The following is a 14,996-nucleotide window of genomic DNA, read 5'->3' as shown; positions in this document are numbered from 1 at the left end:
ACTCACCCCCCACCTGTACCCTCCCTGGGCCTGCAGCCCTCTCCAACGCTGTTTGTCTCTTATCTTCCTGACAAGGAGCTCTAGTTCTCCCCTTCACTTTCTAGCACGGTGCTCCACACCTTCCCCGTATTCTTTTACTTGAACTATCAAGAAACTTGAGCCCCTCATTCTACACTCAAGCCTCTTTCCTCTCTGCCCCAGCTGGATTTAGTCAGTCTCTACCCCTCACAGCTTTTCCCTGCTAATAATGTCTCATTGCCTGGGCTCCTCCTAACCACGTGCTATAGAAATGGCAGCATTAATCCTCTCAGAGCCACAGCCCAGATGGCAACCATCCTCGTTACTTTCCTCCAAAGAGCCCCTACCCCATTGTTTCTATTGCCTGGGGAGGAAGAGAGCGACTCTTTCTCCTTGATCCTGTATTTCAGATTTTGTCTTCTAAAAAGAGATTATACTGAGGAGGTTCCACATGCTCTCAGAGGGAAGCAAACTGCAGGGCCAAGTCTGCAGAGACCCGGCAGAGTAATTTAGGGGCTAATCAACTCTTTAGTATTGTTATCAGCCAAGGAGGCTTTTACTTTTCCTCAAAATTTATCAACTGTGAATTGGCCTCATTCCCCTTTGTTTATTCTTATTAGCATGAAACTATGCTATCTCTAGGCTTCCCTCTCTAAGGGGAAATCTGAGCAGATAGAAGACCTCCTGTGGATTCTCTACTTATCTCACATAATTTGTATGCCTGTCCCTAACCTAATTTTGTTGATCTTCTAAGAAGGAATCTCAGTGCCAGCCTCTTTATGTCCTAAGATTGTAACCTGGGTGCCCTATAACCCAAGCTAGAGGGTTCTTTGAACTTATGCAAGAGCTATGTGCATAGAAACAATATTTTCCACATCAAACCCTAAATTGAGACATCTAATCTGGCAATGATAGCATGATAGCAGAACAATAGAACACTAGGCTTAAAATTAGGACAGTACTGAAATTCTAGAACAAAAGGTGACCATCGTGATATGAAGCCATTATCTAAACTATATTTAGCATCAAAATGGTGAATTAGCCAGAAAGTAACCAACTCACTTGATTTAGCATATTAAATAAGAAGGAAGAGAAGATGAAGAAGAGGATTTGGCCCTAGTCATGAATTAAACACTATATAAATCGCTGTTTAAGCAGCTTTGTAGAACAAAATCCTCATAAAAACGCAGTTTACCATTCCTAGAAGTGTAGGTAATAATATCAAAAAAGTTTAGAAACAACAGCTACACATAGGGCAATAGTTAAATTTATCTTTTGAGGCCAAGCCTGTTCCTTAACTCCAAAATATACTTTCCTTTTCCCAGTCAAATTTTCCCTACCTTCAATTGTGTAATTCTAAAGATCCTCAAAATCTGGATCTCACTAAATAGGTGTCTCTCTTTGCTGTTGTGGACCTCCCCTCCCACTTTGTCTCTCTACAAGTCTTAAGGGAAAGCAGTGTTAAAAGGAGTTCTTCATGAGGAGGAGGAGTAATAGACTACTAATAAAACAGATGGGGACCGTTTGTCTTTAGCCACTCTTTGAACACCTGTGCATTCACAAAAAGTAAACATGCTGCCTTTTGTTTCTTTAAGATTCAAATAAACTGCTGTCATGCCCACCAGGTAATGTAGCTTTTCAGAACTAAGGATGATCTTTTTTTTTTTTTTTTACCCACCCATATTGAGGTCCCTGACAAAATCTTCCACTTGATAGAATTGGCAAAGTCGATCTGCTTCTCAAGTCCAGCTCCAGGTATTGAACAGAGACTGCTGGAGCAGATCATTTGAACAGCAGCAGGTGATGGAATAACAGATTTTTAAATCGAGTAGTGCAAGTCAGAAACAGATGGGCACTGGAGCAGAGAATGTGGATAACATTGCCAAATGGTAGAAACACATTCCTGTCCTGTCCTGGCTGAGCAAACTTTCAGCACAAATGATCAACATCAACAGCACATGCCTAGACTTGGCTTATCAGTATTTCTTTTTCAATTCCCACTCAAACCTGTGAAGTCAATTCCCCTCTAAATTGAGCCATTTCTTATTCATATCCCAAAACTCATTCTGATCCTGTTGCTGCTAAGGTCAGAGCAAAGAAAGTTAGAGAGCTGGGAGCTGGTCACTGTTAAGTGATGGGTGATCTGGAACTGGGTGAAAGGCCAGGACCCTGTACAGCTGCTTTCTTTAGTTCCATGAGTACCTCTTTCAGTCGGCCACCTGCTATAGATCCATTCACGGTGTACTCTACCTCAGGCTTCCACTTGCCTGCAACAAGAAAATCTATTCTATTCTTGAGGTTCTGTGCAGTCACTGTTACTAGGAAAGCCTCTGGTTGCACATGAGAGAAATTAAACTCAAATGATTCTACCCTTTAAAAATACATTAGCTTATATAACAGAAAAAAAAAGTCAGACATAGCTGCATCCACGTGTTTGAATAATGATATCACAAACCTGGGTTTTATTCAAACCTGGGACTGAGTTAACTCTGTTAACTCTGTTAACTCTGTTTTTGATTTTTGTTTTTGTTGTTGTTTTTTCTATATTGGAACCACTCTCAAGCCAGCTCTTCCCCAAAATGGTCACCACCACCTCTGGGTTTGCATTGCACTAGCAAAACACCCCAGCACAAAGAGTACACCTTTTTCTAAGGTTCTGTGAGGCCTTGGCCTGGGACTGAGCCTCACTGTTTTAGTCAGCCTTTTTCAGGGCTGTGATGAAAAGATCTGACCAGAACAATTTTAGAGGAGGAAAAGTTTATTTTGGGGCTTACAGTTTCAGAGGTCTCAGTCCATAGACAGCAAGCAGGCTCCATTCCTTTGGACTTGAGGTAAGACAGAAAATCATGAGGGAAGAATGTGGTAGAGGGAAGTGGCTAACATGATCAGGCAGCAGAGGGAGACTCCACTCACCAGATACAAAATATATACCCCAAAGGCACACTCCTAATGACCCACCTCCTCCAGCCACATAGTACCACTTTCAGTCACCGCTCTGTTAATCCTATCAGGGATTAATTCTCTGATTGAGTGAAGGCTCTCATAATGGAATCATTTTGTCTCTAAACCTTCTTGTATTGTCTCACACATGAGCTTTTGGGGGATACCTCACATCAAACCATAACACTCACTAGTCTGAATTAGGTCACCTGCCCACAGGAAAATTGAAGCACTGTCACCAGAAGAGGTATGAATACCAGACACACAGAAGAACAGATTTTACTCCAGAAATATGATTAGCTCTTCATGGCATTTAGTCTTAGTGTAATTAGAAAATATACTTTAATGATTTGTCATGTAGCACACAGACTATTATTTTCAGAATAGAAGAGTTTTTGATTTCTATCTCCTCCTTTCCCCCAAAATTTATAGTCTTTTCACTTGACAGCAAGAAAACCAATGCTGAAATTCTGACATCCTCTCCTAATCCAAGGTTGTCAAGACAGCCATCTAATTCTCTCTCTGTACCTTTTTTTAAGCATCATTGTTTTTACAGTCTTCTCGCTAAGAATCTCATTCAACAGGGTATTTCTTGACTACAAATAGCTGGTGGTCCCACTATACATTCATCAAAATACAATAACTTGCCAAAGATAATTCTTTTCAAAAACTGAGATGCTTAATAACAAGATGACTTCCCAAAATGCATTATCTTTGGCAGTCCTCACTGTGTTTCCATCTTTCTTCTCATGAAGGAGATCCAAACTTCCCTTTGTAGTCCTGCTTCCCTTTCTGGTTCTCCAGTAGGTAGGTCCCCTGTGGGGACCTCAGGCAGGGGATGCAAAGCCTGTCCTGGAGACTGGATGGTTGGGGGCATGAGAATAACTTTAAAAGACTCTTACAAAACTTTGTTCAAGAATGGTGGAATGCCAATATGTAACTTCTGCCAGAATAATACGTCTTATTTTAAGAAAATAGAGTTATTTCTTGTTCTTCAGAATTATTGCTTTGTGGGAGGTATATCAGGACAATGTACCTTCAACAGGCATCTTTTAAAAATTTTTAGGGGCTGATAACAGTGGAGATAGGTTGCCACTCAACTGAAGTTATGTAGAAATTAGAAAGATAGAAATGATAAATATTAAATAAATAGAAATAAAATAAAAATGAAAGGTTCAAACTCTAATAAAAAGTAAGAGTGTGCTAGAGGTAAGACAAAGAAACAAAAAGGAGCAAAAAAATGAATGAAATTTTCCTATAATCAGCGAAATGAATATAATGAATGTAGGTAGTCTAAGTGTGGAGATTACCAAATGAAAATAAAGAAATGTTTGGAATAGATGAAAAAAGTTGAGCACGAGTTTGAGACTATTTATTGAGACTATTGTGTTCTACAGAACAAAATATAAAGGTTAAGTAAATAAAATGGCAGATGATAGCAGCAGGAATGGAGGAAGAAATAGTCAATTTAAATAAAGAAAAAGAGAAAGCAATTTACAATGGATCCTAAGTATGTCTCAAAAAGAGTCCAAGTATTATCTGACCATAGAGTAGCACTCAAGTCTCAGGCATTAAAATATATTATCCTGGTGGATGATGATTGACAGGCAGTGGGAATTACTATTAGTTTGGAAGACTACTGGATCCTACTTTAGGGGACAGATTCTAAAACCTTTGCTATCCACAGAACTTTTAGAGCATAATAAATTCCATTTTGGGAAAAAGAAAGCCAGCTTGTGCTCTTAGAAGCCAAAACCATCCAGTAGTTTCCTGATAGGACATAAGGTTTCACCATTATATTTTAATGAGTTTTCAAAGGAGAGGAAAAGCAGAGCCACACAGATTGGAACTAAAAGTCTCTCCTGTATTTTACACCCATTAGCTACCACCTTAAGCTGCAGACAATAGAAATGGACACCGCACAGCACCTCTTTATAGACACAGGCCTCCCATTACAGGCACTTCCAGGTTAAGAACTCCTACATTAATGGCAAGGGTGTTTTCTTAGACATAGTACATGCATGTTACATTCTCATTGTCAGAAGAGCTACCCACTGTTGATAGCTTAATGGACATCTTCTCTTCCCCCTTTACTGGATTTATATGCACATTTATGCTTTTTAAATTAAATGGAGTAAGTACCATTATAAATTTGATTCTTCCAAATGATACATCTTAGAGATTTTTTTCATGCCAATACATATAGGCCTATCCCATTCTTCACAACAAAAACATGATTGTACTAATTAATTTCAGCACTACTACATAGGTAATAATTTAGTCATTTCTATTTTTTTTGTTACTAGCATATAGGCAAATGTATAGTGATTTGTGTATGTGTCTGCATATAAATCTTTGTGTAAATAACAAATATTCTTTAGGAAAGATTTTTAGAAGTGAAATTTCTTGGTATTTTAATTTTTAATTTTGATAGCTACTGTCAAATTGCCTTGCAAGTAGGTTTCAGCCACTATACATTTCATCAGTATCAAAGTGCTTATTTCTCTCATACTCATAGTCTATACATGATCCTTGTACATAAATAAAATTGTTCAACAACATGAAAAATATGAATTTTTTCTGATGAGTGAAAATGACGCAATTTTTATTGTTTTAATTTGCATTTCCCTAATTTCTATTTAGATTGAATATTTTTCCCCCTGTGCTGGGGATGGAACCTAGGGCTTTGTGTTTGTTAGGCAAGTGCTCTAACACTGAGCTATATCCCCAGTTCTAAATTAGTGATCTTGATATTGATTTCTCAACCATTTTTACTTTGGTTTTGTTTTTCTGATAATTGCTTATTTATTACCCATGTTTTAATTGAGTTGCTTGACATTTCCTTTGTTCTCAGGACTTTGGTCAATATCCTACTTATTGATTCTTTGCTAAGTATGTTATAATTATTTTATCCCAGACTTTCACTTTTTTAAATTTGAAAATCATGGTGTTCTTTGCCATGAATATGTTTATTCAATTGATATGAGGTAAATTTTTATGAAACTTGTCTTTTCCTTGGTCATAATTTCTTTAACAATGGCCTTTGTAAGATTATGCATGATATTATATATATATATGTGTATATATNTATATATATATATATATATATATATATATATATATATATATATAAAATTTTACATAATTTCTTTTAATACTTTTAATAATCTCATGGATTATTTAATGTCTAATTAATGAAGAATGTTTTTAAGTACTTAATGAAGTGAAAAAGAAACAGGAATTCAAGGTTTAGTAGGTCTACGGATAGGGAAAGGGTATTAAAAGAAAACCAAAGGGGTCTCTAATGTGCTGCTAAGGGCACAATTTTGACCTGTTTAGATCTCACAATCTCCAGGAACTTTATTCCTCCTTTCCTTTGTTCAGCAAATGTATTTAAACACCTACTTGGAACCAAGAAATGTCATAGATACTGGGGATACAACAGTGAACTTGGTTAGCCTCAAGGGGCTTAATGAGAAAACCGTCTGAGTTGATTGCTGAAGGAGTGGAGGGTGCTGTGGGGAGCAGGAGAGAAGTTATAGGTCTCTATCCAGAGGGAAAAATCATCAGGAAAGATCTGTAAGCTAAGAGAAGGAATTATGCCTTTATTCAAAAGGCACTAGAAACCTAGTATAGGAAGTGTTTTACCTAGAAAAGTGAACATCAAATTTTATTTCTATAAAAAAAAATCAAACACTGGCTGGAATGTAGAGAATGGATAAGTTAGGGTGAAACTGGAACCTGGGGAACCAAGCTATTGTTGAGATCATGTCAAGAGATGATCAAGGAGGCCTGAGGGTAGTATTAGAGAAATGGAGAGAAATAGACTGATTCAAGAGATATTTGAGGGCTGGTGACAAACCTCAGTGGTAGAGCAAACACCTAGCATGTCCCAGGCCCTAAGTTCAATCCCAGCACTGGACAAAAAAAAAAAATATATATATATATATATATATTTGAGATGAAGGAAAAAAGGAACTGGAGATTGATTAGATGCAGAGAAGAAGGAAAGGAGAAAGGAAGCCTAGGATAACCTTCAGGTTTCTACTTGGATGCAGAAATGGAATGGGTGGATGCTGAAAGCATTCATTGAAAGAGAACATATAGGAGAAGCAATGTATTTGGAGGAGAGCATAGACACTGTGGCTAATACTGTTTACCTTTAGATGCCTGTGTAATATCCAGGTGGAAATATCTGGAAGGCAGTTTGTGGGTTTGTAATGCAAAAAAAAAAAAAAATCAACCTAGAGTCATTAACATTGAAGTGAGAGGAATAAGGGGAATGAAGCCACCAAGAGAGCACTGATACAGACAGACAGGAATGTCCAGAAAACCCAATATGATCCAATTCAATAATGCATGAACTAATTCCATGCATATAACAGAATGTTGACTGCAAAGAGTAATGAAAGATACACCTGCACAGTGTTAAAATATTGAAATTCACAAATCCAATATTACAACAGAACTCCTAACTTGGGTTAGGAGTTGTTAGAACTTGGAGGGGAGAGGAACTTCCAAACTGTACTCAAAAGTGGTGGACATTAGTTATCTTATAAGTAAAACAGAACACAAATTCAAAGAAAATTCATGAAATTTTTTTATTCAGTCAGTAAATCAGTGTTTTTAAAACAAATTTAAATATCCATAGTTACTTGAAAGAAGGAAGAATTTTGACAAACAAAGCAAAGCCAGCATAAAAGGCAAGCTAAAAATAAACTTGGAGTCAGAGTTTTAATAATCTAACCAAATGTGTGTTTTTAAATTTGCCAGAAAAGAAATATCAAATATGATACAAAGAATAATAAAAATAGGATGGGGTCAAAACCTTATTTTGGGCTTCTAGTCAAAAACCTGATTTTTATAAATAAAGTTTTATTGGAACACAGTGAAACACATTCATTAAGATATTGTCTAAAGCTCCATTAGCACTATTAAAGAGTTGCTATCAGAAGTCTCTGGGCCCACAGCCTAAATATTCACTGTTTGACCCTTTACAGAATAAGTTTGCCAGGCACTGTTAAAGACCAATGGCAATGCCTAAGGAAAGACAAGAGCAAACTTTAAAATATGGACAGAACAGATAACTACAGCAGTTATATTAAAGATTTGAGTGGAAAGAAGCATAAACTATATTATCTACTTTACATAGAGTACCACTTATATTGCAAAGCCTAAACTGAAGAAAGGCTCTTAACTAATAATTGAAGTGGTTATTTGATGGGTTTTGAACATTTCTGATTTTCTTTAGATTTTTATGATTAATACTATTAGATATGGCTCCTACGCCAATATAAATATAAGCCACATAATATTCCTGAGACTAAAATGGAATCTCAATGATTTTGAGAAGCTATTCCACGAAGACAATTTTACTGCACTATACATTTGGGCAAGTGGGTAATCAACTTAGTTGTACTAGATAGCCCTAGCTGCTATATGAGCACAGACAAAGAATGAAAAATGTTTTCTCAAGTTATAGGAAGCCAGATTCATAACCATCCGTCACTTGCTTGGGCAAGTTACTGATAAACTCTGCAGAAAAATAACAAACAGTGTGTCCCTGCATCTTGGCTGTTGAAAATGAGATTCTTTCTCTGATTGATGTTAGCAGAGAGGCTTGTAAAAATGCATTTCCAACTGATTAGTTCAGAAGGTGTCAATCTCATGCAGTTTTATGACCTGCAGACTACATGCCAGATGTACATTTGCTTTTTATAAACTAACAAAGATGAATGACTAAATTTGAGCATTCCTTTTTGGCAACTGTATCATATATTGCCTAAGGGAGGACACTGTGGGAGTATTGGGGGAGGGGTGGGGAGAGGGGAAGGAGCATTTAACCCTTAATTTACCAGATTAATGGAAATAAAATATAATTTTTGGAAGTACTTTCCATTTTGAGTGGTTTCTATATATGCCAAAGAATGAATATAAGGGGGATACCTACAAGAATATTATATATTTGTGTTAAATTCTCTCCCAAGCATCTGCACACTCATTCTAAATCCATTTAGAACTCCTAAATGAAGTATATCATATAGCATACATTAAAGATTCCTCATATAATCTCATAGAATCTCAAGATAGAATCATGAATTGCTACTGAGAGGCTTAGAGGGTTATTTATTTATTTATTTATTTGTTTATTTAAATTACTTATTTTGAAGCCAGAAGTTATATTGAGGCAATAGATCAATAGTCAACTACTTTAGATAGCAGAGTCTTATTAACTATGCTTCTATTTTGAGAGAGATGGAGGGAATAAAACACAATGTTTTGCATTATTATTACCATTATTATTATATGACCTCATGAAAAATAAGGCTATAGTTTCATCTTTTTTTACTAAAAATATTGACAAATATTTAGACATTTTTCATCTTCATGGCTTTTTAAGAAAGTAATATTTTCATAAATATATATGACTGTGGTATTATAGATCTAATTGAGGTATTCACTTATTAAGTTTTTATCACCCAAAACTATAAGGGAAATACTGAAAAGATTTTTTAGTTACTGTCTCTGATAAGCTGGGTTTCCTTCAGTTTCAAGTGACAGAAAATCCTACCAAAATATTCATAAGGAAAAACCAAATGCCTTAGCTTCTGGAACAGAAGATCAAGAGCAGCTTATTGCAAAGACACTAAGAATGTCACTATGTATGATCATATTGTTTTTTCTCTCAAGCTCTCGGTCCACTGTTTCTGAAATAGCTCAATTTGCAGACAGATTTTATAGTGGCAGCAAGATGGCTGCTGCAATCCCAGCCTCACAGCCTTACAGTTCAAGCCTGCTTTGGGGCAGAGAATCTCTTTTCAGATAAATACTGAAAATCGTCCTAGTTGAGTCCATTAGGTTACCTGTATATTTCTGAACCAACATCAAGGTAGATACCCACATGGACTGAGAGTTGCAGAGGGCTGACTACTGAAATAAAAATTTAAATCTGTTACCCAAAGAAGGAGATATGGGTGTTAGAAAGTAACAAACTAAGTTTGTTAATTTCACTGTGTTCTCCTTCAGGTGGGTAAAATGACTTCAGGACCCTGAGCAGGCATTCTCACCTTTTTTCTTACTTGTGTTGTTGTTGACCCACCTTCTTTAGACTGGCAGTTTAACTCAACTCAGCCTATTCTCTTTTGTCTCAATTTGCTGTCAAATAATGAAGGGGCAAGCTAATATTCTATTAATAAGAGTGGTCTAAAATAAGTGACTAATATTTTTAATAAATATTATTTTTTAAAAAAGACTTGCATAAATAAAACATAGAGGCCATCTAGATAGTTTCAACTGAGCCATCCATAATAGGGTCATGGCAAAGCCTAAACTCAAGTTTAAAGATTTTAAAACTATCTTGTCAGTGACCAAAGTCTATATAAAATAGTATTCTTATTAATTTATACAAAGCATATCAAAATTTATGTATTAAACTGTTCAGTAAGTAGTGGACTTAAAGATAATGTCATCACACTGTCATAACCTGACATCCCCATCCATTAATGGTGTCATAATATGTTTCAATTGAATGTAGTTATGCATCCCATTTAATGATTAGAATGCATTCTGAGAACTACATCACTAGGTGACACTCACTGTGCAAACATCACAGTGTCTAGACAAACCTAGATCATACACCAGTCATTCAACATGTATGCCTCTTGATATCATCAAGAGTGACAATAAACACAGATGTATGAGGCAGCTGCCAGCATAACATGGCACATTGTCTTAAAGTAAACTTTTTCTTATGTAAGAAGAAGGAATACACTCTAAAATAATAACAGAAAGCACAGTATGGCATATACATAAACAAATAACACCATTCATTATCTTATCAAGTATTATGTACTCTACCTAACTGTATGAGCTTTGATTTGACTGGCAGCATAATAGGTTTGTTTATGCTGGCATCACCACAAATATGTGAGCAATGAATTGTACCACAGCAATTTTATGCCCACATCACTAGTCAACAGGAATTTGTCATTATTCAGTGCATTACTGTACTTCTGTGGGCCATTGAATATAGTTTCCTTTTGATGTTCCTGGTGAAGGCACTAGCAAATTCTTTCTATCCTTATGTCATTTTTTCCTGGTAGATTTCTTATAATTTCCAATATTATGGCTAATTTACATTTACCACATCTTTAATTAATACCTGCATGTTTGGGGAAGCACACTAGGAGCTCAAGTTTCTATTTAAAATTTGGGAAATGTCTTAATTTTCTCTGGAACACATTTTTCCTTCCTTTGGAGACCTATTTCCTTGAAAGATAGTTGACTAATACTCATTTTATATTGACTCGCATTTGCTTCTCTTCACAAACTGTAATTTTCTGACTCTTTTCCAAAATTTAGAATTTTACCCTATATATGTCCCTATCCATTTAACATATACTCTGTGTTAACTCGCATTAGTGCATTTTTCTCTTCAATAAAGAAAGCCTAAGCAATTATATTCACAATTGATCCATATTCTGTCATACTAACAGATTGTTCTAGTCAGTAATTTTTTTTATTTCTTACTCAGAATAAACATTATGTGATTATTTTCAACTGTCTTCAATTCAAATATTCACTCTCTATGATAGCAAACAAGTATTGTTTTTCCATTTCATCTGGTTTCAAAAAGTATGCCTTATAGAAATGAGAAGTTACTAGCTATGAAAGAATCAACAAACCAAACTTATTCATCCTCGTGGCATAAAAAAAGCGAATTCTCTCACTGGTTTGCTTTTTTTCTCTGCAGATGGACTTATTGACTGTATGGATCCTGATTGCTGCTTACAGAGTTCCTGCCAAAATCAGCCCTACTGCCGTGGACTGCCTGATCCTCAGGATATCATTAGCCAAAGCTTACAGTCGCCATCTCAGCAAGCTGCCAAATCCTTCTATGATCGAATCAGTTTTCTTATTGGATCTGATAGCACACATGTTATACCTGGAGAAAGTCCTTTCAATAAGAGGTCAATGCATCTTTCCTTATATAGATTTGTATGGGTTTTCATCAACAGCTATATATTTTATGTGAAATGCTGATGAGTGTGTATTTGAGGAAAATATGGGGTTTTTTAATACAGTTTTTCCTCTTCCAACAAATTCTTCACCAAACTTCGCATTTCAAGCATTTTTGACATAGTTCACATACTTTGTCAATTTCGATACCTGAGACATAACAGGACATTCCATTAAGGAGTCAATAAATCTTCATTTAACTAGTTGATTTTTGTTGGCACAGTTGGAAACATTTCAAAAGAAGCAATGAAAGGACCCAAAAGGCAAAACACAAGTGTACTTTTTTTTTTAGCTGAGTCCACTAAATAATATAAATTATGAATTAATGTAATGGAACTGCTAACGGCATGGCAGTAAGGTTGCATAAGCTGTTTGACTGGTACTTTGCAGAGCAGTAATGACCTGAAAATAAACCAGTAAGTGAAAGCAGGTGTCTCATGTCTCACTGAGCAAAAGAAGATGATTTACACTAGAACTCCTGGGTCTGCAGTAATTTAACAGCATTAATGCAGTGAGACCCAGCAGTTGATTAAAAGTTGTTACACAAATGTTCCTTATTGCCCCCTTAAATCTTGTACTTCTTAGTCCCTGCAGATTTACAGATTGCCTCAGAATTAATTGGAAAGTATACTTTTCTTCATGTAAGTCATATGTATGACTTATGAAATAGCACAGAGTTTATAATTTTAAAAGTTCATCTCTAAATTATTGGTCTTGATAACTCTCCAAAAGGCAGATTGCAACAAATTAAAACCCAGGGTAAACACAAGGCATTTATAGAATGTAAATTACACTGAATTAAAAAGGGCATTGTGTTGGGAGTATTTCAGGTCTGATTTTTGTGAATAACGCTTGATTGTGGATGATACTGTTATTTTATCCTTAGGTTGAATTATCTATAAATCATGATAATGTTAGCCCAAGAAGACAGATGTTCATTCCAATTCTTGTGCTCTTCCCACAGCCTTGCATCCGTCATCAGAGGCCAAGTCCTAACTGCTGATGGAACTCCACTTATTGGAGTAAATGTCTCATTTTTCCATTACCCAGAATATGGATATACTATTACCCGCCAGGATGGAATGTGAGTTAGTCTCATCACACTCTTTCTGTTCAAAGTCTTTTTTAAGTATAAGACTAGACAGTCTTCTATCAACCATCATGTTTTATTGTCTTTTTTAATAGAAAGACAACTTTTAGATTCTAGAAACCTATGAGAGTATATGAGCAGAGATTTAAAGTCATGTACTCAGATGCTTTAAAAGTTGATTTCATTTTCTAAGGCATGATATAATATTGTGGTTTTGTCAGAGAATGTTCTTTGTCTTAGAAGATGCATGTTGAAATATTTAGGGGTAATATTTCATTGTGTCTATGACTTAAGTTGAGATGGTTCCAAAAAATAGATAGAAAGCAAATTTGGGGAAATGTTATAATACTGGTGACCAGATAAATGTGAATATGCATTGTATGATTATTTTTTAATATTTCTGTATATGTGACATTAGAAAAAAAAAAGTTGATTTTCTTTATAAACCATATTAATTTAAGAAGGTGAAGTGTTGGTTGTTATTCGGGATCCAGACAATTCACTGAGAATATATTGTTTTTTCTTAGGTTTGACTTGGTGGCAAATGGTGGGGCTTCTCTCACTTTGGTATTTGAACGATCTCCATTCCTCACTCAGTATCATACTGTGTGGATTCCCTGGAATGTCTTTTATGTGATGGATACTCTAGTCATGAAGAAAGAGGAGAATGACATTCCCAGCTGTGATCTGAGTGGGTTTGTGAGGCCAAATCCTATCATTGTGTCATCACCTTTATCCACCTTTTTCAGATCTTCTCCTGAAGACAGCCCCATTATTCCTGAAACACAGGTAAAATATTCTAGCAAGCAGTACTTTTACAGAAAAGATTTTTAGATCATGCGGTTGCCAAAAAATTTTGAAAAAGGGTTACAGGAGGACTCCAGTGCTATCGTAAATAATTCTGTAGAATGTGGTATTTGTGTGTATGCAAAGTACATATTGTTATAGTACGATACTCAGTTATGTTTTAAAAATCTATTCAAAATACTTTTTCTTCAAACTGTATCTGCATATATTTATTAGTTATAGCTAAATGGTAAAAGAGCTTATATTTAACCACTGAGTAATGTCTTTGCTCATTCATTCATTTGTTGAAAAAAAAATTGGTGCCTCTATGTACCTGACAGCCTGGCTAACATTGTAACAAGTGCTATTGTGCATGGTAGTTACACTCAACCACTTACTGTTAATTATTTTAAGTAAAAACGTGTTTTGGAAAAGATAAACATGATTTTTGATAGAAAATATTCATTAGTTTTCTCAAGATACTATTTTCTAAAAAGCTTGGCATTGTGTCTTAAGTTAATAGCTTGTAGTTCATAAAGCCCTAACTTTCTAAAAAATAAACATTTTTATCTATTTCTCATTTCAATTTTTTTTTTTTTTTTGTGGTGCTAGGGATTGAACCCAGGGCCTTGTGCATGGGAGGCAAGCACTCTACCAACTGAGCTATATCCCTAGCCCCAGATCTTTTTTTTTTAAGTATTTTTTTAGATGGATACAATATCCTTATTTATTTATTTATTCTTTATGTGGTGCTGAGGATTGAACCCAGTGCTTCACACATGCTAGGCAAGTGTTCCACCACTGAGCCACAACCCAGCCCCTCTAATTTCAGATCTTAAAGGTAGGATGTCAGGTACAGTATATTTGGGGTATTTAAAATACAACAGAACATAGAAGCTTTGTCACTTTCATTTTTCAAATATTTATTGACTATCTGTTTTGTACCAGGCATTGTTTTATAAGAACAAATCAGTAAGTGAATCTGAATCTGATGAAATACCTTTCTCAACAAGCTTACCAACTCACGAGCAGAGTGACCCTAAACAATACATATATCAGGCTGTTCTGAGATTATTTAAAGATATTTAAAGATAAAGTGCATGGAGGTGCAATTTTATGTAGTGTAGTCCAGGAGGATCTCTTT

At 35.5% G+C, this 14,996-nt stretch overlaps 1 protein-coding gene across 5 annotated transcripts in view; it reads left to right on the top strand.

Moving 5' to 3' along the window:
* The window catches only part of Tenm3 (teneurin transmembrane protein 3), a 2,471,519-nt gene that overhangs the window by 2,392,459 nt on the left and 64,064 nt on the right, over positions 1-14,996 (top strand). For all 5 annotated transcript variants that reach the window (XM_048791931.1, XM_048791932.1, XM_048791930.1 and 2 more), the window contains 3 exons: positions 11,711-11,927; positions 12,941-13,060; positions 13,594-13,855. In XM_048791931.1, coding sequence (XP_048647888.1) covers positions 11,711-11,927; positions 12,941-13,060; positions 13,594-13,855 — 599 coding nt within the window. The remainder of the gene's footprint in view (positions 1-11,710; positions 11,928-12,940; positions 13,061-13,593; positions 13,856-14,996) is intronic.

This window comes from Marmota marmota, unplaced genomic scaffold (assembly GCF_001458135.2).
Source record: "Marmota marmota marmota unplaced genomic scaffold, marMar, whole genome shotgun sequence".
Classification (NCBI taxonomy): domain Eukaryota; kingdom Metazoa; phylum Chordata; class Mammalia; order Rodentia; family Sciuridae; genus Marmota; species Marmota marmota.
The sequence above is the reverse complement of the archived record's forward strand: the minus strand, read 5'-3'. Positions and strand labels throughout refer to the sequence as shown.